This window comes from Equus caballus, chromosome 2 (assembly GCF_041296265.1).
Source record: "Equus caballus isolate H_3958 breed thoroughbred chromosome 2, TB-T2T, whole genome shotgun sequence".
Lineage (NCBI taxonomy): Eukaryota > Metazoa > Chordata > Mammalia > Perissodactyla > Equidae > Equus > Equus caballus.
In genome coordinates this window covers 90,830,336-90,855,330 of record NC_091685.1, presented here as the reverse complement: position 1 = coordinate 90,855,330, position 24,995 = coordinate 90,830,336, and the positions used below count along the sequence as shown (strand labels likewise).

Here is a 24,995-nt window from a genome sequence, read left to right as displayed (position 1 = left end):
TTGTTTATATTATGCTAAAACAAAAAAACAACAAAAAACCTAAGTCCAGATTCTGTTCTGGAGAAAGCTTCTCACAAATTATTCTTGTCACTAGCTCAGTGACCTTGTTGTTTTGGGATGGTAATTCACGAGGACATGGAGAAACCACAATGAGATACCAGCTTACACCCATTAGGATGGCTATAATCAGAAAAAGGGGGGCTGGCCCACTGGCGTAGTGGTTAAGTTCACATGCTCTGCTTCGGCTGCCGGGGTTTCGCAGGTTCAGATCCCAGGCACAGACCTAGCACCACTCATCAAGCCACGCTGTGGTAGCATTCCACATAAAATAGAGGAAGATTGACAACAGATGTTAGCTCAGGGCCAGTCTTCCTCACAAAAAAAAAGGGGGGGAAATAAGTGTTGGTGAGGATGTGGGGAAATCGGAACCCTTGGGCATGGCTGGTGAGAATGTAAAATAGTGCAGTAGCTGTGGAAAATGGTATGGGAGGTCCTCAAAAAATCGGTCATAGAATTACCAAATAGTCCAGTAATTCCACTTGTGGATATATACCCAAAAGGACTGAAAGCAGGGGACTCAAAAAGATAGTTTTACACTCATGTTCACAGCTGCATTGTTCACGATAGTTAAAAAGTAGAAACACCTCAAATGTCCATTGACAAATGAATGGATAAACAAAATGTGGAATATGTATATATATATAACGGGCTATTGGCTATTCAGCCATAAAAGGGATGAAATTCTGATACATGCTTCAAAATGGGTGAACTTTGAAGACATTATGCTAAGTGAAATAAGACAGTCACCAAAGCACAAATATTATATAATCCCACTTACATGAAATATCTATAAGAGGGACACTCCTACTGGTGTAGAAAGAAAGTAAGTAAGATAGAGATTACCAGGAGCCCAGGGAGGGGGACTGGGCAATTAGTGTTTACTAGCTACAGAGTTTCAGTTTGGGAAGATGAAAAAGTTCTGGAAATGGATAGTGATAATGGTCACACAACATTGTGAATGTATGTAATGCCACTGAACTGTACACTTAAAAATTGTTAAAATAGTAAATTTTATGTTACATATATTTTACCACAATAAAAAAAATTCATAGTATGTACCAGGGAGCATTGGTGTAACTGTCATCACGTACTCACCAGGTTCTTGGGATTGGATGACTCGCCTAGGGTCACATAGCTTGTAGGGGGCAGGGCAGGGTTTGTGGTATAGGCCATCCCTCGGCACCTGGCACACAGATAGTGCTCCCCAGTGCTTGCTAAGTGAATGCTGCACTGTCAGCTTCTGTGTCACGGGGTCTTAAATGAGCAGCTGGCTCTCCACAGCCTTTCGCTGTGAGTAGTGGAGCTACTGACCTGCCCTGTCCCTGACAGGGGATTGTGGCCCGGTGGCAGCCCAGCATCAGGGAATGAGGAACAACTGTCTAGTTCACGTCCCTCATTTCTTCCCCACGTCCGCTACCTCTCAGAATGTCTGAGGACGAGATCGATTGCTCTTCAGTGCTAGTCAGGGTCCCTGGTCCCATACCCACTGTCTTAGTCAGTTCGGGCTGCTGAAACAGATAGCGTAGACTGAGTGGCTTAAAGAATGGAAATTTATTTCTCATAGTTCTGGAGGCTGGGAATTCTGAGAGGATGTCAGCATGGTCAGGTTCTGTTGAGAGCTCTCTTCCTGGTTTCCTCACATGGCAGGGGGTGGGGGGAAGAGGAATCAGGGTTTCTCCTGTTTCTTCTTAGAAGGGCACTAGTTCTATCGTGGGGGCTCCACCCTCATGATCTCATCTAACCCTAATTACCTCCCAGAGGCCCCACCTCCTAGTATCATCCCACTGGGAGTTAGTTTCAATGTATGAATTTCAGAAGGACACACATGCAGTCCATGGCACCTCTCTTGTTACATGCTGTGACCTTCTTCCAGCATGAAGCTGGCCCAGGGCTCCATGGCTGAAGGAGAGCAAGGCTCCTGGACTGAGACTGACAGGCAGAACACAGCCCATGGGATGTGACAAAAGCTGAGACCCATGCATATTTACTTTCCTACATTGGACAGGGCATGGAAACAGTGTGTGCCTGGCATCACACTTGATGTAAATGGTCTCATTTTAATCTTTGCAACAACTTTGAATGAATCATCATTCCCCTTCTTTTAGGGTCGTAAGAGATTAAGTAAATCATCCAGGGTCGCAGTCATTAAGGAGCCAGAGGTCCAGCCAGATCTCGTGGATTCCAAACACATCTCATTTCCCTTATCCTCACTGCCTCTTGGCGTCAACATTTCCCCCAAAATGAGGTTCTTACTCCTGAAACTGCTTGTAGTCAGGGTTCTCCAGAGAAACAGAACAAATAGGATGTATGTGTGCATGTGGATGAATGAATGAATGAATCTCTCTGGAAAGATAGATCGAGAGATAAATAGATAGATAGGTAGATATTGATTTATCTTAAGGAATTGGCTTGTGCGGTTGTGGAGGCACAAGCCCAAAATCTGCAGGGTAGGTGGGCAGGCTGGAGACCCAGGGAACAGCTGTAGTCAGTCCAGAGGTGGCCTGCTGGCAGGATTCCCTCTTCTTCAAGGAGCTCAGTCTTGGTTCGAAGAAGGCTTTTGACCGATTGGATGAGGCCCATGCCTATTATGGAGGGTAATCTGCTTTACTCAGAATCTACTGATTTAACTGTTAACCCATCTAAACATCTAGAATAATATCTGGGTACCATGGCCCAGCCAAGTTGCCTCATAAAACTAACCCTCACACTGATATTGGAGGAAGCAGTTTGATCAACAAAGTACAGAGAGGAGCCTGGGATGGGTATTTTGTAGTTTGATGCTCCCAGGAGAGGCCAGGTCTTCAGAGGAGGGGGAGACTGTCTCAGGCCTCAGTGGAGCCTCTGAGCCACCTTCTCTGTGCCTGAGGACGCCCAGTTGTGGGTGCTCAGGACTCCTCCCTCCCATCTCGCCCTACCACCAGCCCTTGGCCACTTCCAGGCTCTTGGATATTGCAGGAGTCCCCTTGGTACCCTCCGTAAGTTGGTGCCATCTCTCTTCTCTGTAGACAAGGCAGATGGGGTGTGGACGAGCCCCTCCGATCTGTTGGTGGGGTCGGTGCAGGATTCCCAGCCAAGTTTGGTTTTCCACATTCAGGCCTCCTCTCACCCCCAGCTTTGTGGGAAACCACCTTTCTTTTTCTTCTGTTTAGCTGATGTTTATTAATACCTACTCTCTGTGAGCTTGTGTGTGTGGGAGAAGAAACTCTGAGCACATCCAAGGTTACATAAACTGTTGTATGGACTCCTCACGGCAGTCCTACAAGCTAAGTGCTAGTTACCCCATTTTGCAGGTGAGGAGACTGAGTGAGGCCTTGAGGGTTGTGTAATTCTCCAGGCACGCCCACTTAGCACTTATCATCCAGGAGTCCCCTCCAGGTCCTCTTACCAGAGCCCTGGGACCCTTTCCATGTAGGCCCACCATGTTGCATGACCCCTGGGCTCCTTTCACAAAGAATCCAATCCTTTTCCCTGACCATGGCTGCGCCCTGGTGGCATTGCCGGCTTGGGTGGTTTGGAAGAGGCGAGAAGCCTTTAGAAATCCTGCCCTGAGGAACAGTGTCAGAGTAAATGTCAGTGAGGGCATGAAGAAAGTGACTTGCTGCCAGATCACATGGAGGGCACAGCTCTCATTCATTTGTTTATTCATTCATGAAACAGATAAAGATGTGTCAGGCACTGTGCTCATGTTAGAGCGTAGCCTAGGCGGGGTGGGGGGGGGGCGAGGAGGGGGGAGAGAGAGAGAGAGAGAGAGAGAAAATAGTGTATAACTGGGGCCCTGACCTGGAGCATTACAGTGGTCCTAGAGGGAGGGGTGCCTAAACTGATAGCTTAAGGCATACACTGGGGAGAAGAGCATTCCGAGCCAAGGGAACAGCCCTGTGGAGGTCACACCGTGGGTTGCTACACATTAGTGGGTTATGAATTCCATTTACTGAGTTCCAATCAGCATTTAAAATAATAGAATAAACAAGAGTGCCTTGCACATAGTGAGGAGAGTACTGTTTCCTAAAGGTTGTATGTGGTATACATGTATGTGTTTGCTTGGTTTCTGATACACAGTAGTTCTCCTTCTGGGTTGTGATCACACCTGCATTGCTCAGCTAGCTCCTGAGTTGGTCAGCTGGGCCAGCCTGCACCTCCCCTTTCATCTGTGCACACGCTGCCACTCCTGCTCCTGACACTGTTGAGGCCTGAGCTGGGCCTGCCCACAGCTGGGGGTTATTAGATGCTTCTGTATTTGACTTGCAAACCCTGGTGATCAGTGCTCTGTCCCGGTGCCCTTTGTTATCCAGCTTGCGGTCATTCTCTTATGTATCTGTCATGGATATTTATGGACATCTGCAGTGTGCCAGGTACATAAGGCCTGGGCCCTGTCCCCAGGAGCTCCCGTCCAGTGTGGCAGTCAGACAACTGCGCAGACCATGCCTGTGAGGCCTGATAAGTGCTGAGAAAGGTCGAGGAAGACTCCCTAGAGGAGGGGGCATTTATGGTCTATAACGAGGAAGAAGTGTGGGAAAGGCTTTCTAGGCAGAAGGTACTGCATGTGCAAAGGCCTGGAGGTCCGGTTGGGGATTTCTCTGGGTGATTCCCTCAGGTGACAAGGATGATGCAATAGTGAGGAGTGTGTGGGGTGGCTGGAGAGGTGGGCAGGGCTGTGGCCTGTGCACCAGACCACTGGAAGCTTGGGTTTGTTCCTATAGACAATGGACTTTAAACAGGGGAATGATGTGATCAGCTCTGTGTTCCAGAAAGTTCGCTGAGCTCCTTTGTGCATAGTGGATTGGAAGGAGTCAGACTGGAAGCTGGGAGACTGGTTAGCAGGCTGCTGTAGGAAGACAGATGAAGATGTGGTAACCAAAGGCCAAATCCTATAAATAACCCTCATGCAGATTTGTGACCAGACATCCCAGAAATGGGCCCCATTCTCTACTGGCCACTCCCTGGTTGAGCCTTTCATATACACAGCAGAACAGTGAATTCACAGGAGCAAGTACTTGGGGGCATCTTGGTTAAAAGTGACTTCTCTTCCTTTTCAGTGCAAACCTCCAGGGAACCTGGCTGGCTCGAAGGGACTCTGAACGGCAAGAGGGGCCTGATTCCACAGAATTATGTCAAGCTGCTGTAGCGCCTGGCCCGTGAGGGCCCCACGTGGACCCTGGTACCCAAGGACCTGCCTGGGGGCGGTGAGCTGCCTCCCTTCTCCTGGGCAGAACCCAAAGCCACCTGGACACATGGGAATGACAGATCACGATTGGCACTCCAGGGGTGGGGAGGGGGGACATCCTGCTAGCGATGAGGGGAGAGGGGACGACCGCACCGAACTGTGTAGATCTGTGGAGTGGGAAAAGAATGTCAGGATGAACAGAATGGACTTTTCATTTCTCAAGCCTTGGGACTTGTGATTTTTAATTATCCAGCCTATGGAATGAGACGGAGGGCAGCCTTCTGCTGGCCCAACCTCCCCCACCAGACACCAGACACCGCCTGTGCACCTGCTGCTGAGATTTGAAAGGGAACTGTACTTACTCCTGGTGTCATTTGCAGGATGCACTCTTGGCTCTGGTTGATGTGGTGTGGAGGCGGCTGCTGCTGGCAGGCAGGGGAATTGGTCTAAACCCAGAGGGCAGCAGAGAGATGCTCTTTCCTAGATGGCCCCCTGGTCCCCACGCTCACTCTCCTTAGAGCCACCGGTATTTATAACAGGCTTCTCGGTGCTTCTCACCTGTGTGCTGTTTTCCAAACACCACCTTTTGGCCCCAAGGTCTCTGTAAATGAAATAAAATGTAATTTACTATTTGATTTGTGTCATAATGTGGGGAAGAGCTCATGGAATTCATTCTCTCTGTAATGTTTTATGATTTGGCAGCCAAAGGATGGAGAGTCATTCCCTCTGATGCTGGCACACACTCGCAGGTAGATTTATTAACCAGGAGCCTTGCTTATTTGCAGCAGGGCGTGTTCCTGGGGCAGTGGCCCTCTCTGATATGGGAAATTCTGGAGGGCCTCCTCCAGCCACCTGAGCAGGCCTTTCCCGCAGTGGCCTGTGTGCCTCTGACCAGGAGTGGGGCTCTGCCTCTGCCCTGGAGTGGTTTGTGCGTGAGCTGCGTCAGTACTGTGGAGGCCAGCCCTCCTGACTAGCTTCATTGTACAACTCTGTCCCCACCCCACCCCACCCTCCCTCTGCCTTCCAGGTCTCGGCGCTGATCTTGCCATCTGGATTCAGCTGTGCTGTGGGGCGGCAGGTCAGGCATTCAGGCCATTTCTGAGGAGCCTCAGCCATGACCCGGTATATGACAGCTGCCCCAGCTGTGGGCAGACCCTGCTGCCCTCATTCCTTACTCTTCTCAGCTCCTCCTGCTCCAGGGTCTGCTTTGGGGGCCTGGCATGTCTCTTTTCCCCAGGGGAGGTTCCTCAGCTTTTCAGAGACTGAACTCCTAGGAATTTGTCACAGGAAGGATGTGTCCCCAGATGAGCTGATTCAAGAGCTTGCTGGGTATCAGGTGTGAGGTCTCTGATACATGGACCATGTAGTGTCTCCAGTTTGAGGTCACGTATATACAGGGTAATGGGCCTGTTGAAGTGTGCCCATATTTTACATAAAAATAAGGACAATCTCAGCGCAATGTAATGTAAAATACTGAACTGTGGGCCTGGTGGAGTATTGGGACTGCTGAGTAGCTCAGGGCCACACGACAGTGGCTGACCCTGAGGCCGAGGGCTGGGCCTAGGCCTGTGCAGTGGGCCAGGTTGGCTCAGAGGGTGGGGATGGCATAGCCCCCAGTGTCCTGTGTTCTGAGTTGTCATTTCTTGCCCATGCCTGCTGCTTAGGGATACAGATGGAAAATTGACTTGTGAGAAGAGGTTAGTGGTGTGCCCCATTTGAAGAAAGCCCTCTGCGGGAAAATGCAAAATGATAGGCAGTTTGTTATAGTGGGCGCAGGTTAGCACTGGGGGTGATTTCCTGGCAGTATTCCTAATTGATGTGTCCCCGTGGGGTGTTAAGAATTAGCATTGCTGCACCAGGACTTGATTGATTTGCTTCAGGAAGATTTCCGTCCTTCACAGTGAGTTGCACCCCAAACTGCTCTTAACGCCCCAAGTACATTCACCCCATTTACATGGTCAAATCACCACTAAGTCTGGCTGCTGTGTAAGTTCAGGCAAATTAAATCGCCTCTATGATTCTGTTCTTGCCTCCTAAAAAGGAAATGATAGCCGGAGGCTTAGGGTTGAAATGACACTGGGCACGCTAATACAAGTAGTGCGCCCAGCACGTCGTTTGTGCTCAGTTAATGGGAACTGTTATTCCCTGCATGTTACTGCTATGATTGTGACTTGCATCCTTGTCAGGGCCTTCTGTGATCCATAGGATGACAGCATGACAGTAGTGAAGCCTCAGAACCGTGTGGTGAGTGCTAGAGACCCCTCCGGTGGTTATCTGGGGAAGCACAGGGTAGCGCCAGGGTGTTTCCCGCTGTGAGGAGGACATGTGGCCAGGCTTGCCGAGATTTCCGGGCAGGGAGCTTCCCTCCGGGCCTGGCCCTGCATTGACCTAATAATGGGGATGTAAGGTGTTCCCTTACATTGGCGGATCATCTTCGTTTCCTCAGAAGAGGAATGGGGTGTATTTTCTCCTGTGTTTTTGCTGCGTGGGGTGTGACTGATTCCCTGAGCATCTGCTGAAGGTACCTGAGCAGTGGCCTCGCCTCATTCAGGGCTCTGGCCGCTCCATGCTCCCTCGCTCAGCTCCTGCAGCAGCAGCTTAGACCAGGTCTGCAGGCTGTGTTCATTCAGAGACACAATGGAGGTTTTGGGCAAAAGAAAGCACTCAGATGTCGTGTTTCCTGCTTGCAGGGCGGTGTGGGGCTTGCGTCTGATGGTGTCACCCAAGGGCCTGCTCTGGTGGCCTCTGCGGCTGTAAAGAAGATGCCAGGGGAGAACAGAGCTGAAGAGCCTGTGAGGGCTGCACCCCCCTTGCTGTGTAGTAGCAGAAACATCTGCTGTTGGGGGTATGGGTGGAGAAAGCAGTGGCTTCTCTGTACCAGTGATGAATGTTTAACTCATTCTTTCCCCACAGTGACTAAGTGAGCCAGGAGAAATTATCCCATTTTATAGATGAGAAAATAGAGGCTCTCAAGAGCAAAGAGCTTTGCTTAGGTTCAGTAAGCTAGTCACTGTTCTCTCTGCTGCACCATCTTGCCTCTGGGGCCAGTCGGGGATAATGGCTGTTATGGCTTTAATTGTGCCCCCCTCCAAATTCGTATGTTGAAATCCTACCCCAGTACCTCAGAATGTGACCTGATTTGGATATAGGATCACTGCAGATGTAATTGGTTAAGATGAGGTCAGTAGGGTTGGGGCCTAATCCAGTACGACAGGTGTCCTTATAAAAAGGGGAAATTTGGGGGGCCGGCCCGGTGGCATAGTGGTTAAGTTCGTGCTCTCTGCTTTGGCTGCCTGGGATTGGCGGGTTCGGATCCTGGCTGCAGATCCCCAGGTACAGACCTAGCACCATAAAATGGAGGACGATTGGCACAGATGTTAACTCAGCGACAATCTTCCTCAAGCAAAAAGAGGAAGATTGGCAACAGATGTTTTAGCTCAGGGCAGGCTTCCTTCCCCCCGCCCAAAAAAAAGGGCAAATTTGGACACTGAGATAGACAGGCATAGAGAGGGGACAATGTGAAGGGACACAGGGAGAAGATAGACATCTGCAATCCAGGGAGAAAAGTCTGGAACAGATTCTTTCCTCGTGGCCCTCAGAAGGAACCAACCCTGCTGACATCTTGATCTCAGACTTCCAGCCTCCAGAACCAGGAGACAATACATTTCTGATGTTGAAGTCACCCGGGCCGTGGCACCTAGTTATAGCAGTCCCAAGGAGCTATTACAGTGGCTAAAAGTGCATGTTTTGAGTTAAAAAGAACCTATTTTGAAATCCTGTTTTCACTATTTTATGCCTTGGTGACCTTAGGCAAGTTAACTTGCCCTCTTTAGACTTCAGTTTTCTTCTGTGAAATGGAAGTAGTAGTACCGCCCTCATTGGGATGTTGTGGCAAACGATAATGAATGTCAAGTGCCTGAAGGATGCATGGCAGGACATACGGCTCAGTAAATGGAGAAGACGGGAGAAGGCAGTCTCCATCCCGCTTCTCCTCTCCTAGCCACCCCCTGCTTCTCTCCAGCATCTCTTCTCCAAAGGCCATCCTTGCTCTCTCCCTCTGCCCTACATTGTCTGGCCTTTCCCCTCCTTCCCAAGGCACACTCTGCCTCTGTAATCTTGGCCTTGTCTTCATTCCCCATTCACCTCAGTGCTGGGCCCCTTCTTACCGTCTGGCTGGTTCTCCCTCAAATCTCTCAAGGGCAGTCTTTCTGACTCCTTCCTCAGCCGGATGTTTTCCATGACTTTCTGAATCTTCGTGAGCCACACCACTTTCTTTCCTCACTCCTGGCAGAGGATGTTATTTCAGGAGAGTGTCCTCAGACAGCTTGCCTGCTCCTCACCCTGCAAATGTCTTCCCAGATGCTTGTCAGCTCTCTTTCCTTGACTCACCTGGGCAATGATTTATTGCTACCCTATTTGGGTAACCTGGCACATTCTCCTAATGCTTTAACGTCTGGCTAAAAATATCTCAATCTACTGGTTGGAAGAATACCTTGGAGAATCCTTTCCTATCAGAAGATCAACTTGACTGGAAAGCAGACTTCTGCTTTTTGCCCAAGAAGCGATTTGCACCTTGACCGGGCAGTAAATGCACGGGATTCACTGAGGCGGCTCATTGCCATGTGCTGGTGTCTGGACTTCTCCTTCCTTGAAAGGTTCAGCAACTGAGGAAACTTGCAGGTGGAGCAACTCAGAGAGTGGGAGGAGCCTGAGCTGATCAAGCCACTTTTCACAGGAGCCGTGACCATCTCTGGACCAGGCTGGCCCAGGACATGAAGATCCAAAGAAATAGTTTTTTTCAGACCACAGAAAACATGGAAACTACTGTCTTAGCAACATAAATTCTATGAAAAAAATACCCAAGTAACTGCTAGTGGTAGATGGACTTAATGACCCCACATTTCCCTCCTCCCTCAATCCATGCTCTTTTTGTGGCACTCCCATGCTGACTCTTGGGCTTGACCTTGTAACTTGCTTTGGCTAATGGGACAGGAGCAAACGATGCAATCAGAAGCTTGAAAAGTATTAAACCTTTCCATTGTTTTTCTTAGAGCCTTTGCGTCTACCATGAAGATATGCCCAGGTTAGCCCACTGGAGGATGAGAGGCCACGTGGAACAAAACCATCCTAGTCCAGTCAACTACTGGCTGACCACAGACTCGTGAACAAGCCCAGTGCAGCCAAGCTGGCCCAGATCAGCAGAACCCCCTGAGCTAACTCATGAACTCATGAGAAATAATAAATGCTGGTCGATTTAAACCACTAAGTTTTGGGTGGTTGCAACTACCTGCTGTTCTGCCCCATTGCTCACGTTGCTTTGGTATACAGTCTTGGTCCATGGGGAATATTAAGATAAGATCTTAATCTTCTCGTAGCCAGTGTTGTTTGGAAAGCCACTGCTTTATTTACAAGAAAACTGCTGCACTAGCAACTGGATGATTTGAGATTAAAGTGCCAGAGTTACTTGTAATCAAGTCATTTTAGTCTACGTACACTTGTGGCTTATCAAACACTATGTTAGAGCTGACTTTAACATAAAGGGACAATGTTTTCTAGTTGCTCCAGGGGCATTTAACATACAGAAGCAAACAAACACCTAATTATATATGCATCTCTATGCATAGTTTTTACTGCTTCGGCATATAGTGGCTGGCTGTCTCAGTGGCAGAAATTTAGTTCCTGGCTAATGATTCCTACATGTGCAGCTGGATTCTTTGGGCCTGAGAGCACTTTTAGAAATTCTTAGAAATACAGTCATACGTGACCCAAGAATGAGCCTCTATACAGAAAGGGCATGCACATTAACCAAGGGTGCATACTGGGGTGGCCTCCCGCTAGCCTCTGTGGGCTCACATCCTAAGATGGCTTTGTTTCATTTAGGGGCTGTCTGTGAAAACCCTGCTCAAACTGCATAAATTTTAGGATATAAAATTACCTTCATTTATAGTAGATGTTTTGCAAACAAATTTGTGCACACGACTAAAGTTTTTAAAATATTTTTCCTGTGCTGTTTAAGGCTAGGTTATGTTCCCGTCTAACTACTGTGTTAAAGCAAAGCTGAATTTAACTCTCAAATAGTCTTCTCTTTCTGAAAGCACACAGTTTGAATGAGCCACAGTTAGACACGTTAAAAACGTACTTGAACGTATCTTGTGGGAAATAAATGTTTTTTAGTTTTAAAATGAGCTGATAATTATTTACTGCTCTTTTGTGGTCCATACTAAGGAGTGAAATCAAGGGAGGCAGCCTGTAAGAGGTGGGGGAAGCATCATGGCCATGGACAGCTGAGTTTCTTGACAGCCCAAGAAGACTGGGGTGAGAGAGCGAGACAAGACTGCGTAGGGGAAGAACTTGTCAGAAGGGCACTTGCTCTCACAGTGAGTCTCAAAGACTGAAATGAACATGCTTTCGTGTGGTTGTGAAGATAAAGGAGGAAATGGATAGACAGTGTTTAGCAGTTACCTGGTAGCAGTAACTGTTATTAAACTGCTACAGGGTGTTTTAGTGAACCAAATATTAGCAGTAAGAAACAAGGCATCTTATCAGTCCCCAAAGAGTATAAATAACACGTGGTTAACACAGGGCTCTTTCTAACATGGGGGAAAAAAACTGTTACTCCATCTTGGATGTAGGCAGAAGCGCATATAATCAAGACTTATAAGGGCACAAAATCCAGGTGTTCCTACAGACATTCAAATGAACTGTTTCCAAAACAACAGGTGATTAAAGTAAAGGATTTATTGTAATCTGCTTACAGTCCTTTGCAAAGACAGACATAGGGTTTTGCATAAAGATATAAATTGCTTCATTTTAAACTAATTTAGTGTGTTTTTTAATTCTATGAAGAAGTTTTGGTGAATTATGAATTGTACCAAACCAAGATTTTTTAAGAGCAATATGGTACAAAAATAAGAGCAGACAGACAATTTGGACTGGGACAGGCATTCAACAGTGAATTTAGAATATGGCTTTGCTGTTTAATAAGCAAAGTTACCCGGAGACACACGAAGAGCCAGTAACTTTGTTAATACAAAAAGCTGATGCAGACCGTCTCCATCCCAATCCTGGTTACGTCGAAATTCCAATTTCATAAAAAATAAGTCTGAGCTAAAAGCTGCTCTTGTAAGCCATTTCTTTTCTAGAAACTCCCAGTCTGCATGCTGTGTATTTATCACCTTTCTAGTGTGGCTTTCATATTGCTGTGCGTGTTAAGTTGACTGTGTTTAAAGATCTGCCTATAAATTAAATTCCTGAAATTGCAAATTATGTAAGAAAACCTCTCCCTCTGAATGCAGCTTTCACAGGTTTCCCCTTGCATAAGGCAGGTGTCTTCTAAAGACAAGATAATGTTGCCTGCATGGTGAACCCTGGAGAAAAGTGTTGATCCCAACGCTGCCTTCTCCCGGCCTTGGGCTTCTCCAGCTTTTAGGTTTTGGAAAATAATGTGATTTCACTGAGTACCTGATGATTATCATCACTTTTAAAAGATTAATTTGGCCTCTATTCAAAGGAGTTTATTTAGTGCAATCATACTGTTGTTTCCCCAAAGATACATACGTTTGCAATTTGGGGCAAGAGAAAAGCCATAAGTTGCATCAGTGCCCAACAGATTAATGAATTAGAAATTTTAGTGCCACTGTCTTGCTTATATGATCTGTAGTTTTTTTTCCCAAAACTGTTTGTTTATGTATAAAATTTATTTTTAAAACCTACCTTTTAAAAATCTAAAAACCCTCTAATGATCGTGCGGTCTCCACGCCGTTCTGACCAAACCGTGCCAGTATGCATCTCCCCAGTGCATCCTGCAATGACCTCCCAGTGTTCCCTTGCCCAGTTCGGAGTGCAAAACCCCTTTCCAAGACCAGAAGTGAACATTTCATCTTTCACAGACAGAGAGAGTGCATGGAATTTTTTTCCCAAAGGAGAAAATTCGATCTTCTAAAATGGGATGAAACCGTGCTCTCCGAGCCATGGCGTTTCCAGACTTGCTCTCCTAGAGCTGACTCTGCTTCTTGAGGAAAAAAAGAAAAGAGGCAGCTTTTCTAAAGCTGCAGCACTCCCAGGACATTCTCGCACATGTGTGCTGTTGAGTGACACCTTCAAGGAGCTGCAGACACCGCAGCGTGTTGCTCCCCGATGGAAGGAGGATGAAGCAGAAGCCGGAAAACGTGCTCAAGCCCCACGAACACCCGGAGCGGGAGACCGAGGACAAAACAGAAGTACAGAAAAAGTAGAAAGGCTTACAGACAACCAAAGAGGTTTAAGTGTGGTTATTTACAACAGAGACTGTAAAATGGTAAATTAGATATGAAGCTAAAAAAGGCACAGCTTTCCCTTTCTTAAATACACTGTAAACGGTTCATTAGGCATGCAGAACATTTCACTTTACAAAAAAAAATTTTACCTTGTTTGTTTAGACAAAGATAGTACTTAAATAGTCTCCAGCAAAATAGAATTCTTTCAAAAATACTTTCCCATTCATCCTATTAACCATTAAAGTTTTTTTTTTTGTATGTGTCTCATTTACAAAAGTTCCTTATACCTTATATCAGGTCCTTCACAATTTATACATACAGTAATGTACAGCACAGCAAAAGACTGCAAAAAATTATTTGTAAAGCCAACACAATAGATACTAGAAATTTAAACCAAGGCATTTGTTTTAACATCTTATCCATTCTAATTAAATAATAAATGGACGCTAAAGGGTGTGTATACCAGTGATGCAGAAGGACGTGGGCGAAAAAGAGACCTGCAGAGGGTGCTATTCCGCTTCACGGGCTCCGTTATTACACAACAGGAATCTGTATATATTTTTTGTTTTTGTGTTTTTTAAATAATAAAAGGATATTAATGCCCCATATTGACTATACGTTTTATGTGCAAACCAAGGGTAAGCTTTAAAAAGTTCGTTAGTCCTTGAACCCTTTTAAAACAAGCGAACGATACCAGAAACTACATGGCAGAGTTAAAACTTCCATCTGTTAAAATATCAAAATCAGAGAGTTATTCGCTAGATATGGCTTTTCATCCAGAGGAACAGGAACATGTTTCTAAGCGCTGGGGATTGGAGGGGAAAGAATCGTTTCGACTGCTCAGGTCTTGCCAAATCCACGTCAAAATGCTTTCCGGGCTCCAAACCCTTGACATGATTTTTTAAACTTGAGAAACTGCTGAACAAGTGTGAATCAACCATCACAGGTTAAAAATATGATTTCTTGGGTCCTTCGTGGGTGCAGAATAACACGGGGAAACTTAAGGCAAAGTTCTCCTGGTAAGACGTCTTCTGTCACTTCCTGTGAAAGTAAAGGGGCTTGGCGTTCCCAGACTCCACCTTTGGCAGCTGGTCGCTGATGATCTCCACCAGCATCGCCGGGAACTCCACCTTCAGGGCCTGGGACTCTCGGAAGGTATAGAAGCAAAATTCCAACAGGTCACTCACCAGCTGCAACACAGAAGAGAGGGGACGTGATATGGAGGCCTTATTGCCATCCCTGTCCCTGGATCCCTCTGGTGGAAACTCAAAAGAGCAACATTCAGAGGTCTGACCAGGAAACCATCTGTCTTGGTGGAGGAAGAAGGGTGATCATGGTACCTGTCATGTAAAAGGTCCTTCATGCAACACAAACAGCAAAGAGCTGTGTAACTGTCCAGGACTGAGTGTATCAGCAACAACAGGGACACAGTCACACAGTTCACAGTGGCTAGGTGACTGAGCTGCTCTCATCAAATTCTCATTTCCAAATGTGTGAGCTGGGAGGGGCAGGCACATGGGTTTATCTTTGGACACTGGCGATGGGCCTTCCCCAGGCTGGAAGGTGGGCTGGAGGTGGAGGGGCAGGTGCTTGCTCAGGGCCCTGGTGGCAGATGTCCAGGAGAGTGAGGGCAGGATTGAGCACTGTTGCTGGCAGGTGCCAGGCCCCCTCTAGGCCCTGCCAATGGAGCTGTGGCCATGGGGGCAGCCAGTACTTCCCCTGGCAGCCCCCTGGCTCTCATCCTGCCACCTTCCTTCAGGCATCCAGCCCTGAGCTAGGGGCATGGCTGAGACTTCTCAGCTACTCCCCTGCCACCCCCGCTTCATTGAGATATAACTGACATATGACTTTGTATAAGTTTAAGGTGTACAATGGGTTGATCTGATACACATACACCACAAAATGATTAGCAAACACCTCCATCCTATCACATAATTACCATTTCCTTTTTGTGGTGAGAATATTTAAAATCTACTCACTTAGCAACTTTCAAGTATATAATACAGTATTAACTATAATCACCATGCTGTACATCACATTCCCAGAACTTATTCCTCTTATAACTGCAAGTTTATATCCTTTAACCAACATCTCCCCATTTCCCCCACTCTCTAGCCTCTGGTAACCACCATCCCATTCTCCGTTTCTATGAGTTTAGCTTTTTTAGATTCCACATATAAATGATATCGTACAGTATTTGTCTTTCTCTGTCTGACTTATTTCACTTAGCATAACGCCCTCAAGGTCCATCCATTTGTTGTAAATGGCAGGATTTCCTTCTTTCTCATGGCTGAATAATATTCCATTGTGTGTGTATATACGACATCTTCTTTATCCATTCATCTAGTCTCAGCCACTTTCTATTTCAGGCTGATTTGGAGAGAGAGAGTGAAAGCATCAACGTTTATGTCTTCTCGCCTGTCCAGCCATTTTCCCTTCTCTGTGACCCAAGGACCTTTCTCTTCTTTCTGGATAGGAACCACTCCCAATTCTGTAAGTTAAAAAAAAAACCACCACCCACAAACGCAGTGTGGCAATACTGGTTGCTACTTTATTTACTAGGGGTATAATTTCAAATCAGAAAAATACATTCTAATTTTTCTTAATTCCATATCCCATTATGGAAAAAGGACTTTTGGTCATTTCCCACTGTATTAAAGCAGACTATATTAATATTACATGTCATAAAATAACTTTATAGTCTTAATAAAGTGATTCTAGTGAAAATACATCTATAAAACTCTCCCCCTCAGGATTTTTTAACTCAATTAGCAAGTTTAAATTGAGTCGGGTAGTAAATAACTGTGTGGTAAAGGCCTTCAGTACAAACCAGGAATCAAGTAAATCTCATCAGGAAAAATATCTCGTGTTCTCTTTGTGCCTGCGTATGCCCTCCGTTGGCAGAGCGATATTTCCCTAAGGTTCCAAGGACTCTGAGATTTAATAAGTATTCTGCACCCACATGATGTTGGGGCCAAATAAGCTGGGAAACAACCCAAATCGCCATCCACTCTGGGCATGCTCACACACACGTGCTTGCTTTGTGAATGCCATGCCTCAGTTTTCACATCTGTGAAATGGGGGTAGTAACAGTATCTCAGTCATCTTTGTGTAACTTGGTCCTTGGGTGCCCCCTTCTACAAAATGAAGGACAGGAGAACTTTGTTCTTTGCCTTTCCAGGGAAGAGATTCTTAAAAGAGAATTGGGCCGGCAAGTGTCTTTACTGTTTTCTTGGTGGCAGGCTGGTGGCTGTGAAAGCTAAAAGCCCCGCTAGGCCCCGCTCCCCAGATGTGGTGCCACAAAGGAGTCGGCAGTGCAGACTGCGGGGCAGGCCTTTCAGTGGGTCACAGCAGAGCCCTGCGCACCTGCTGCGGCTTCAGGACAGATTCGAGTTCACCCTGATCCAGCCTCTCCCCGAGGTCCCTCCGTGTGGGTGCCTGCAGGGCTGTGAAGGAGGATGGTTTTTCCTTGTAAATTTTAACTCAAGGGCAGACCTCTCAGTTTCTGGGCAATATCGGCCCCTACTAGGCCAACTCTGCTTGGCAGCCACACCTTTCACAGCTCTGGGGTTGGGCCTTATTCATGTGCAGAGAGGAAGGCTTCTTGTCCTCAGGCCACAGGGGGTTTGGGGAGGGCCAAGGTCTTTCTCCAGGACTCATCCTCCTCCTCCCTCCATCCAGGTTCCTGAGCACCTGCTCTGGCCCAGGCGCCAGGAAAGTGCGGGCAACACGAGGCCCTGCTCTCAGGGAGTCTACGTTTTGTTCTACTGAGAGGCAACGACACAGTCAGTCAGGTGCTGACGGCGCTGGGAGCCGACAGCGGACGGAGGAGGTACTGCTTTGGGAAGGGTGGTCAGAGTGAAAAAGTGGCCTTGGCAGGTGACCGGAGGAGGTGAGGCTGAGCCATGCAACCATCAGGGCATGGATCGGAGCAAGTGTGGGGTCACTTGGCGGGTTCAGAGCACTGGGAAGTTCATGAGGTGGCGCCTATCAGCCAACCGACTGACATCTGAAACCAGTTACCTGGAAGGGCCAGGGCCATTTAGGGGTTCTAGTTGTAAACAGGCCACCGCAATGCCGATTCATCTATGCAATAGGAGATAAGGAGCAGAGTAAATCAGCTCTTGAACATAAGGCAGAATGCCCCGGAGCACCTCTGTGAACCTGTTAATGGGGACAGTTCCAGGCCTTCTCAGTGCTTCTGTCCCTATCTGTAGCACCCGCATAAATGTGTTCTCAGCACCGAGCATCACCTAGGAGATGCTGAGAAAACAGAGCAGAATGAAGAGAGACTGGGGGCTCGGCTGTTTTTCCTCGCAGGTTGCTTGGGGACAAGTGTCCCAGACACTACTCACTAACCATGCACATTAACCTGGGGCTGGCATTTCCCGCCCACCTCTGTTCCATGTTTCATAGACTGAGAAAGCAGCTCATTTTCAGTCATGAGCTGATACCCGGGCTTCTGTTTACAGGAAATGCCTCAGCCAGCTGCAGAGGGATGGAGGCCCTACTGGAGGATGTGGGGTCAGCCTGGCATCCCCAGGCTGAGCACCTGACCCTGCACACATCTCAAAGGAAACCACCACCACCACTACTCATTCTAAGGAAAGGGCTTGCTCCTTCCTCTTGGGTGGCCAGGATGCCCTTGGGGCTGGGAGCTCAGGGGGCCTCAGCAGCTATGAGAAGGTGCTGGCTGCTTCAGAAGCCTGCTGGGCCTCCCTGCCCTGGGACAAGGCTGAAAACCTCTGCAGGACTCCAGCCAGCGGGTCCTGAGCCAGTGACTGCAGTTGGTGAGGTCAGGGATCATCTGTGAGAATCGAAGCCAGGTGCCCCCAGTTACTGAGTGAGGAGAACACGTGCCGGTCTGGTTCAGGATGCAGGTTCTGCCCATCAAGTGCTCACTGATGCACAGAGCCCTCCCACGACCCTTCATAACCCTGGCCTGTCGTGGCCAGTGTATCAGGGGCCTTCAGGACGGGACTCCTGGAGCCCTGGCCCTTAGCAGAAGTTTGAGGTGGGCTGTTGCTGCGGTACAAGGGTGCCACCCCTACTGGAAAACACGAGCACAGGAAGGGTGACACTGCAGGTGGTCAGAGCATGAAGAGGTGGGGACCAGGCCCTGAGAGCTGGGTGAGAGTCACATAATGAACACCTGAGTCGGCAGGGACATGGACCAGCCAGAATGGACACTAGTTCTTAAGCCAAACTGCTGTATCATGGCGATGGATCCAACGGTCACGCTACACACATGCATGGGCATCTCCTGAGTGTCACCCCATTGCAATTCAGAGGGACATGCCAAGGAACACAGCCAGCAGGGACCCTGCTTGAGCCCAGAGAAGCCAGGAAACAAGGGTACAAGCACATAGAATGCATATGCCCTCCCCAGACGCAGTGCCCAACCCCATCTCAGGCAGGACTGGCAGCTGGCCCAGGTACAGAGTCAGTGGAGGCAGGGCCGGCTGCAGTCACAGCCTGGAAGGTGGCACCGGATGGTGGCTGACCATCACTAAATGACACCAGAAACCATCAGGGAAGAGCTGAGTTCATCAGGGCCTGCCAGTTCTGGTGTGAGGGGGGGAAAAGCCAGAGCACCTCACAGGCCACCTTTCAAAGGAAATCACTTCAGGATGACTGTGTGGATACTCCCCAGGGAAAATTCAGTAGCTTCCTTGGACAATTACTTGCCATGGAAGGATTTTTCAAAAATGTCACTCTCTCTTCAAATGATGTTAAGTATTGGCTGCTTCTGCTTGTTTCCCAGGCTCTTTCTTTCATGGATCCCTTCCCGGCCTGAAGGAATCTTCCTCTTCTCTGAACTCACAGATGCCACCTTGGTCTTTCCAGTTTACTTGACAACTAGCCAGGAGCCAGGTCACACTACTTCCTCTTTTGGACTGTGGTTCACATCTCTTAGGGGTGTAACTTTTCACATTTGCAGCTCCTTAAGCGGCCTGCAAGCTCCTTGAAGGCAGGAACCCCCTCCGCAGCCCCCTGGCATCCAGGAGTGGCCCCTCCATGTTACTTCCATGCAGCCCTGGTGAGGCACTGAGGGCTAAAGGGGCTCAGGTCCTCATTCCAGTGTTTCTCTGACTTCTTCCAAGCTCTAAATTGCTTAGGAATACTTATTTCAAAAGTATATTTTTTAGGGCAGTGTGTTGCTAGTTTTAATCAAAATGAAACAAAACACAAACTGGGTAATTTAAATGGGCATCTTCATTTTAGTGGCGCTAGGTAACAATGCAGAACTGAGTATACAATACTAACCCCCTTCACCTTTCTCATTGATTCTGATTTCCTTTGGCTTGTTTATGCTGGGTGTTAACATGACTTCGTATGCACGCCACGCCATGGGCACCATGAGCCCCAATCACTGCTCACTGTGGTTAGAGGGACGGGTGTGGGGAGGGTGGTCGCAGCTACAGAGATAAAAGCTCTACCCTGTTGGCCTGTCAGCACGAATGCCTTAATTACAATGAGACCAATGACCGGGCTGGGCCTGCCACCTCCATGTTGATTCTCACCGGCCCTTCCTGGTAAATAAACCAGGCTACATGGTGTGGCAAGAACCCTAATTATAATCAGTAATAAGAGTCCCACATTATTAGGAATCAGAGAAAGTCCTGTGCGTTGACTTTTCATTCTGTACAAAATGCATCTGTTGGGGTCACAGAAGTTTAGCTTGAAGCTCAGCACGATTTATCCAGCCCAACGGGCCACAGCTGCCAGGGCTGCAGAGGAGCCTATGGATGGTCACAGGGCAACGGATGGCACTTTGCTTGCTACAAAAAGTAAAGCCATCAAGCTCTATTTACTGCCTTTTCCCTACTCCCTCTACTGAGCCAGTGGTTGCTCCTGTGCAGGCTCCCACCGTGAGCAATGGTCTCTCTTGGGGTGCCATGTAGGGAGGGTGCGGTGCTGCTGTTCTAAGGTCGCACAATCAGGAAGTGGTGACGGAGCACCTGAATGATCACAGCCTCTGAAATAGGGTCCCACGTGTTTTCAACAGCATGTTCATTTGTCATAAGTTAATCTGCCGACTCCAGAACTTTCACCTAATTAAGATCGAGCTTTTGCCTGAAATGACCATTGGGAGCAGGTCTGAAGCTTTATTTTCAAAGACCAGAATTTTAGCCAGTTATACTGATAGGGTTAGGGGCAAAGGATATACAGCTTCAATTCTAAATACTGTAATAGTAATAGACAGAAATGGCCAGCAATTATTTACTCCAGGTGTTCCGGCAATAGCCTTGTGAACACTGGAAATGACACACAGTGATGATATAAGGAGTCTGGGCTTCATTCAAAATCCCCAATCTCCACCAGCGCAGGCCAACCTGGAAGATGCCTGTGTGAGCACAGGTGAGAGTCCTGCGACTGTGCAGGACTGCTTCTCTCTGGCTGGTGATGTCTCAACAAAGTGCAAAGTAACAAAAGCCCCCCAAATTTAGTAGCATTTGTTTCTACACTCAGAAGAAAACACACCCTTTAACAACAAAGTTAGACCACTATTTACTTGCGGATTCCCTTTGGAAACCAGGCCCCACAGTGCTACTACCCCACTGAGTGCTCCTGGCAGGCTCTCCTAGAGGCAGAGTTTAGGAGAGTCTTGAGGGCCTCCAAGATGTGACCAAGAGGAAAAGTATCAAAAGATACCATCAGGGAGTTACATCAGTATCATGGTGGCATAGGACAGTTACTTCTTTTTGTCCCCATTTATCAACAAAGAATTAGTCACCCATCCACAAACAAAAGCACCTTTGTGGGAGCTGTGAGATCCAGCACTACATGCCAAGGGAGTTGGGAGGAGTCTCGCCCACCTGTGCATCCAATCATAGGCAGACAGACCTGGGTGCAGGCTGTGGAACCAGGCGAACAGCAAACCTACCCCCACCTCTCATGCTGCAGAAGAGTGGTGAGCTGGGCAGATACCCACAGACAAGAGAGAAACTGCACAAGTCCAGTCTTCCCAAGGGGAGATTCCAGCATGCCACTGGAGCGAAAAAACCAAACGAGTTTGGACACATTGGAGATGGAAAGAACTTTACTAGTGCTGTTGTCCTAGCCCCTGCCAAGTCAACACTGCATGGGGCTGAACTATCAGGTGGCCCCAACCTCTCCTGCAGAGGAAAAGGAGAGTGGAGAGTGAGTGTCCAGCTACTCCAGTGGTGTGGGATACAGCTGGAGAAACCTGTATCTCTCCAGTAGCAGCCAGAGTACTGAGGTGGGACCTCTGTGACTGGGAGAAGAGAGGAGATTGGGAAAGAGGCAGAAAAGAATATCAAAGGGCTTTAAAGGCACACAGTTCTTGCTGACTGTGCTCAGTATGAAGTCCACCCATGAGCCTCTGGGAGTACCACACCTGGGGATCTCCCTAGCTGTTCTCTGGCACCCCCAACACCCCAAGTGCTAAACTCATACCTCCCTCCATTCTCTGGCTGGGTCCTTGTGCACACTCCTGAGATGGGTGGCAAGAGTGAGCTCCAGTAGACAGGAAGTATGCTCAGAAAACAGGCCAGGATCTATGGGCAATGGAAAAACCACAAAGCTGAGCTATAGCGCCACCCTTCTGCAAAACAAAGGAGAGATTTCCAGTGGCTAGCTAGTAGGTTGTAAGAACCAGAGAAGACATAAAAGCTTAAGAATTCTGCCACAAGAGGCAGCAAAAAGAGTGGAACAGGTGTACCCACAAAGGCAGAGAAAACTCCAGAAAATAAGAGTGCCAATGAACAGAATACACCATTGGAGGGCAACTAGCAAAGATTTAAGTCTGCTTAAATTATTAAATTATATCTTCTCCTTTAGATGTGAAAAAAGCAATGCACAACCACAAGGAACATGAAAAAATCAAACACACCATCACCAAAAGATAACAATTCTCCAATAACCAAGCTCAAAGGGATGGAATTTTGTGATCTAGCTAATAAAGAATTCAAAATAGCTACTTTGAAGAAACTCAATGAGCTACAGGAAAATTCCAAAAGACAATTAAAAAATACACAGGTTAAAAATGAAATATTTACCAAAGAGAAAAATCCCTATAAAGAACCAAGCAGGAATTCTGGACCTGAGGAGCTTGATGAATAAAATGAAAAACACAATAGAGAGCATCTGCAGTAGAGCAGAACAAATGGAAGACAGAATAAGTGAGTTAGAGGATTTTGAAATAACCCAGTTAGACGACACCAAAGGAAAAAGAATGAAAAACAGTGTGGAAAACCTCTGTAATATAAGGGATTCTATCAAAAGAACTAATATTAGAAAAATAAGGGTTCCAGAAAGAGAAAAAAGGGGGAATGGAGCAGAAAGTTTAATTAAATTCCAAACCTGGGGAGAGAACTGGACATCCAAGTTCACCAAGCTAATAGATCATCCTATCATCTCAATGCAAAAAGACCTTCCCAAGACACACTATAATGAAACTATCAAAAATCAAAGATAAAGAATTTTAAAAACAGCCAGTGGAAAAAAAGATTGTAACCTACAAAGGAACCCCCATTAGGCTATCAGCGGATTTCTCAGCAGAAACCCTACAGGCCAGGAGGGAGTGAAATGACATACTCAAAGTGTTGAAAGGAAAGAAATGCCAGGCAAGAATACTCTACCTGGCAAAGTTATCCTTCAGATATGAAGGAGAAAAAGACTTTCCTAGACAAACAAAAGCTGAAGGAGTTCATTGCCACTAGATCTGCTTTGCAAGAAATGCTGAAAGGAGTTCTTCAGGCTGAAATGAACAGATGCTAATCAGTGACATGCAAACATACGAAAGTACACAATGTACTGATAAAGGTAAACACACAGTCAGGCTTAGAAAGTCCTAATTCTGTAATAGGACAGTGTGTGAACCACCTAACTATAGTATAAGGCTCAAAGGAAAATAGTATTAAGAATAATTTTAGCTACTGTAATTTGTTAAGAAATTAATGACATCAAAAATATAAAAGGGGGGAATAAAACGGTGAAGCTTTTGTAGACGAGTGAAGTTAAGTTGCTACGAGCTTAAAATATACTGTTTTATCTATGAGATGTCTTATGGAAGCCTCATGGTAACCACAAAGCAAAAACCTAGAGAAGATGCACAAAAGATAAAGAAAAGGGAAACAGAGTATACCTCCATGGAAAATCACTGATTTACAAAAGGTAAGCAGAAACAGAGGGAAAAGAAACAATGGAAATATAAAACAACCAGAAAACAATGAATAAAATGGTATTATAACTCTAAATGTAAATGCACTGAATTCACCATCAAAGGCACAGAGTGGCTGGATGGATTAAGAAACGAGGCCCAATTATATGCTACCTACAAGAGACTCACATCAGCTTTAAGGATACACATAAGGTCAGAGTGAAGGGATGGGAAAAGACATTCCATGCAAGTGAAAACCAAAAGAAAGTGGGGGTAACTATACTTCTTATATCAGACAAAATAGACTTAAACCAAAAACAGTAACAAGAGACAAAGCAAGTCAATATATAATGATAAAAGGGAGAGTTGCTTAAGAAGAATATAACTATTGTACATATATCTGCATTTAACATTGGAGCACTAAACATATTAAGCAAATACTAACAGCTCTGAAGCGGAAAATAGACAACAATACAAAATAGTACGGGATCTCAATACACCACTTTCGGCAATGGAAAGATCATCCAGACAGAAAATCAACAAAGAAACATGGACTTGAACCACACATTAGGCCAAATGTACCTAACAGACATGTATAGAATATTCTATCCAATAGAAGCAGAATATGCATTTTTCTTGATAGACCATATGATAGAATACAAACCAAGTCTTAGCAAATTTAAGAAGACTGAAATCATACCAAGTATTTTTTCTGAACACTATGGTATGAAACTAGAAATCAACAAGAGGAAAGCTGGAAAATCTACAAATATGTGGAAATTAAACAACATACTCCTGAACAACCAATGCGTCAAAGAAGAAATTAAAAGGGAAATAAAAAAATATCTTGAAACAAATGAAAATGGAAACACAACATACTCAAACCTAAGGGATGCTGCAACAGCAGTTTTGAGAGGGAAATTTATGGTGATAAATGCCTATGTTAAGAAAATAGAAAGATCTGAAACAACCTAGCTTTACACCTCAAGGAACTAGAAAAAAGAACAACAAGCTAGGCCCAAAGTTAGCAGACGAAAGGAAACAACAAAGATCAGGGTGGAAATAAATGAAATAGAGATCAGAAAAACAATGGGAAAAAAATCAATGAAACTAAGCTGGTTTTTTGAAAAGATAAACAAAATTGTCAAACGTTTAGCTAGACTAAGAAAAAAAGAGAGAAGACTCAAATAAATAAAACCAGAAATGAAAGAGGAGACATTACAATTGATACCACAGAAATACAAAAGATAAGAGAGTACTATGTACAATTATATGCTAACAAATTGGATAACCTAGAAGAAATGGATAAATTCCTAGAAACATACAACCTGCTTTGACTGAATCAGGAAGAAAAAGAAAATGCGAACGATCGATAACAAGTAAGGAGATT

The 24,995-nt window shown here is 46.4% G+C and overlaps 2 protein-coding genes and 1 long non-coding RNA gene across 16 annotated transcripts in view; 2 read left to right on the top strand and 1 right to left on the bottom strand.

Annotated features, from left to right (window-relative positions):
• Positions 1 to 5,854, top strand: part of ARHGAP10 (Rho GTPase activating protein 10) — a 287,552-nt gene extending 281,698 nt beyond the window's left edge. For all 8 annotated transcript variants that reach the window (XM_070261551.1, XM_023636457.2, XM_023636458.2 and 5 more), the window contains one exon: positions 5,097 to 5,854. In XM_070261551.1, the coding sequence (XP_070117652.1) occupies positions 5,097 to 5,185 (89 nt within the window). In that variant the 3' untranslated portion in view covers positions 5,186 to 5,854. The remainder of the gene's footprint in view (positions 1 to 5,096) is intronic.
• A 6,090-nt stretch (positions 5,855 to 11,944) lies between these two features.
• NR3C2 (nuclear receptor subfamily 3 group C member 2) overlaps positions 11,945 to 24,995 on the bottom strand; it is a 325,844-nt gene continuing 312,793 nt past the window's right edge. For all 7 annotated transcript variants that reach the window (XM_023636455.2, XM_023636454.2, XM_070261544.1 and 4 more), the window contains exon 9: positions 11,945 to 14,669. In XM_023636455.2, the coding sequence (XP_023492223.1) occupies positions 14,514 to 14,669 (156 nt within the window). In that variant the 3' untranslated portion in view covers positions 11,945 to 14,513. The remainder of the gene's footprint in view (positions 14,670 to 24,995) is intronic.
• The window catches only part of LOC138923293 (uncharacterized), a 30,952-nt gene continuing 21,805 nt past the window's right edge, over positions 15,849 to 24,995 (top strand). The window contains exons 1-2 of the long non-coding RNA XR_011436749.1: positions 15,849 to 15,972; positions 17,161 to 17,311. This is a non-coding gene — a long non-coding RNA (uncharacterized lncRNA). The remainder of the gene's footprint in view (positions 15,973 to 17,160; positions 17,312 to 24,995) is intronic.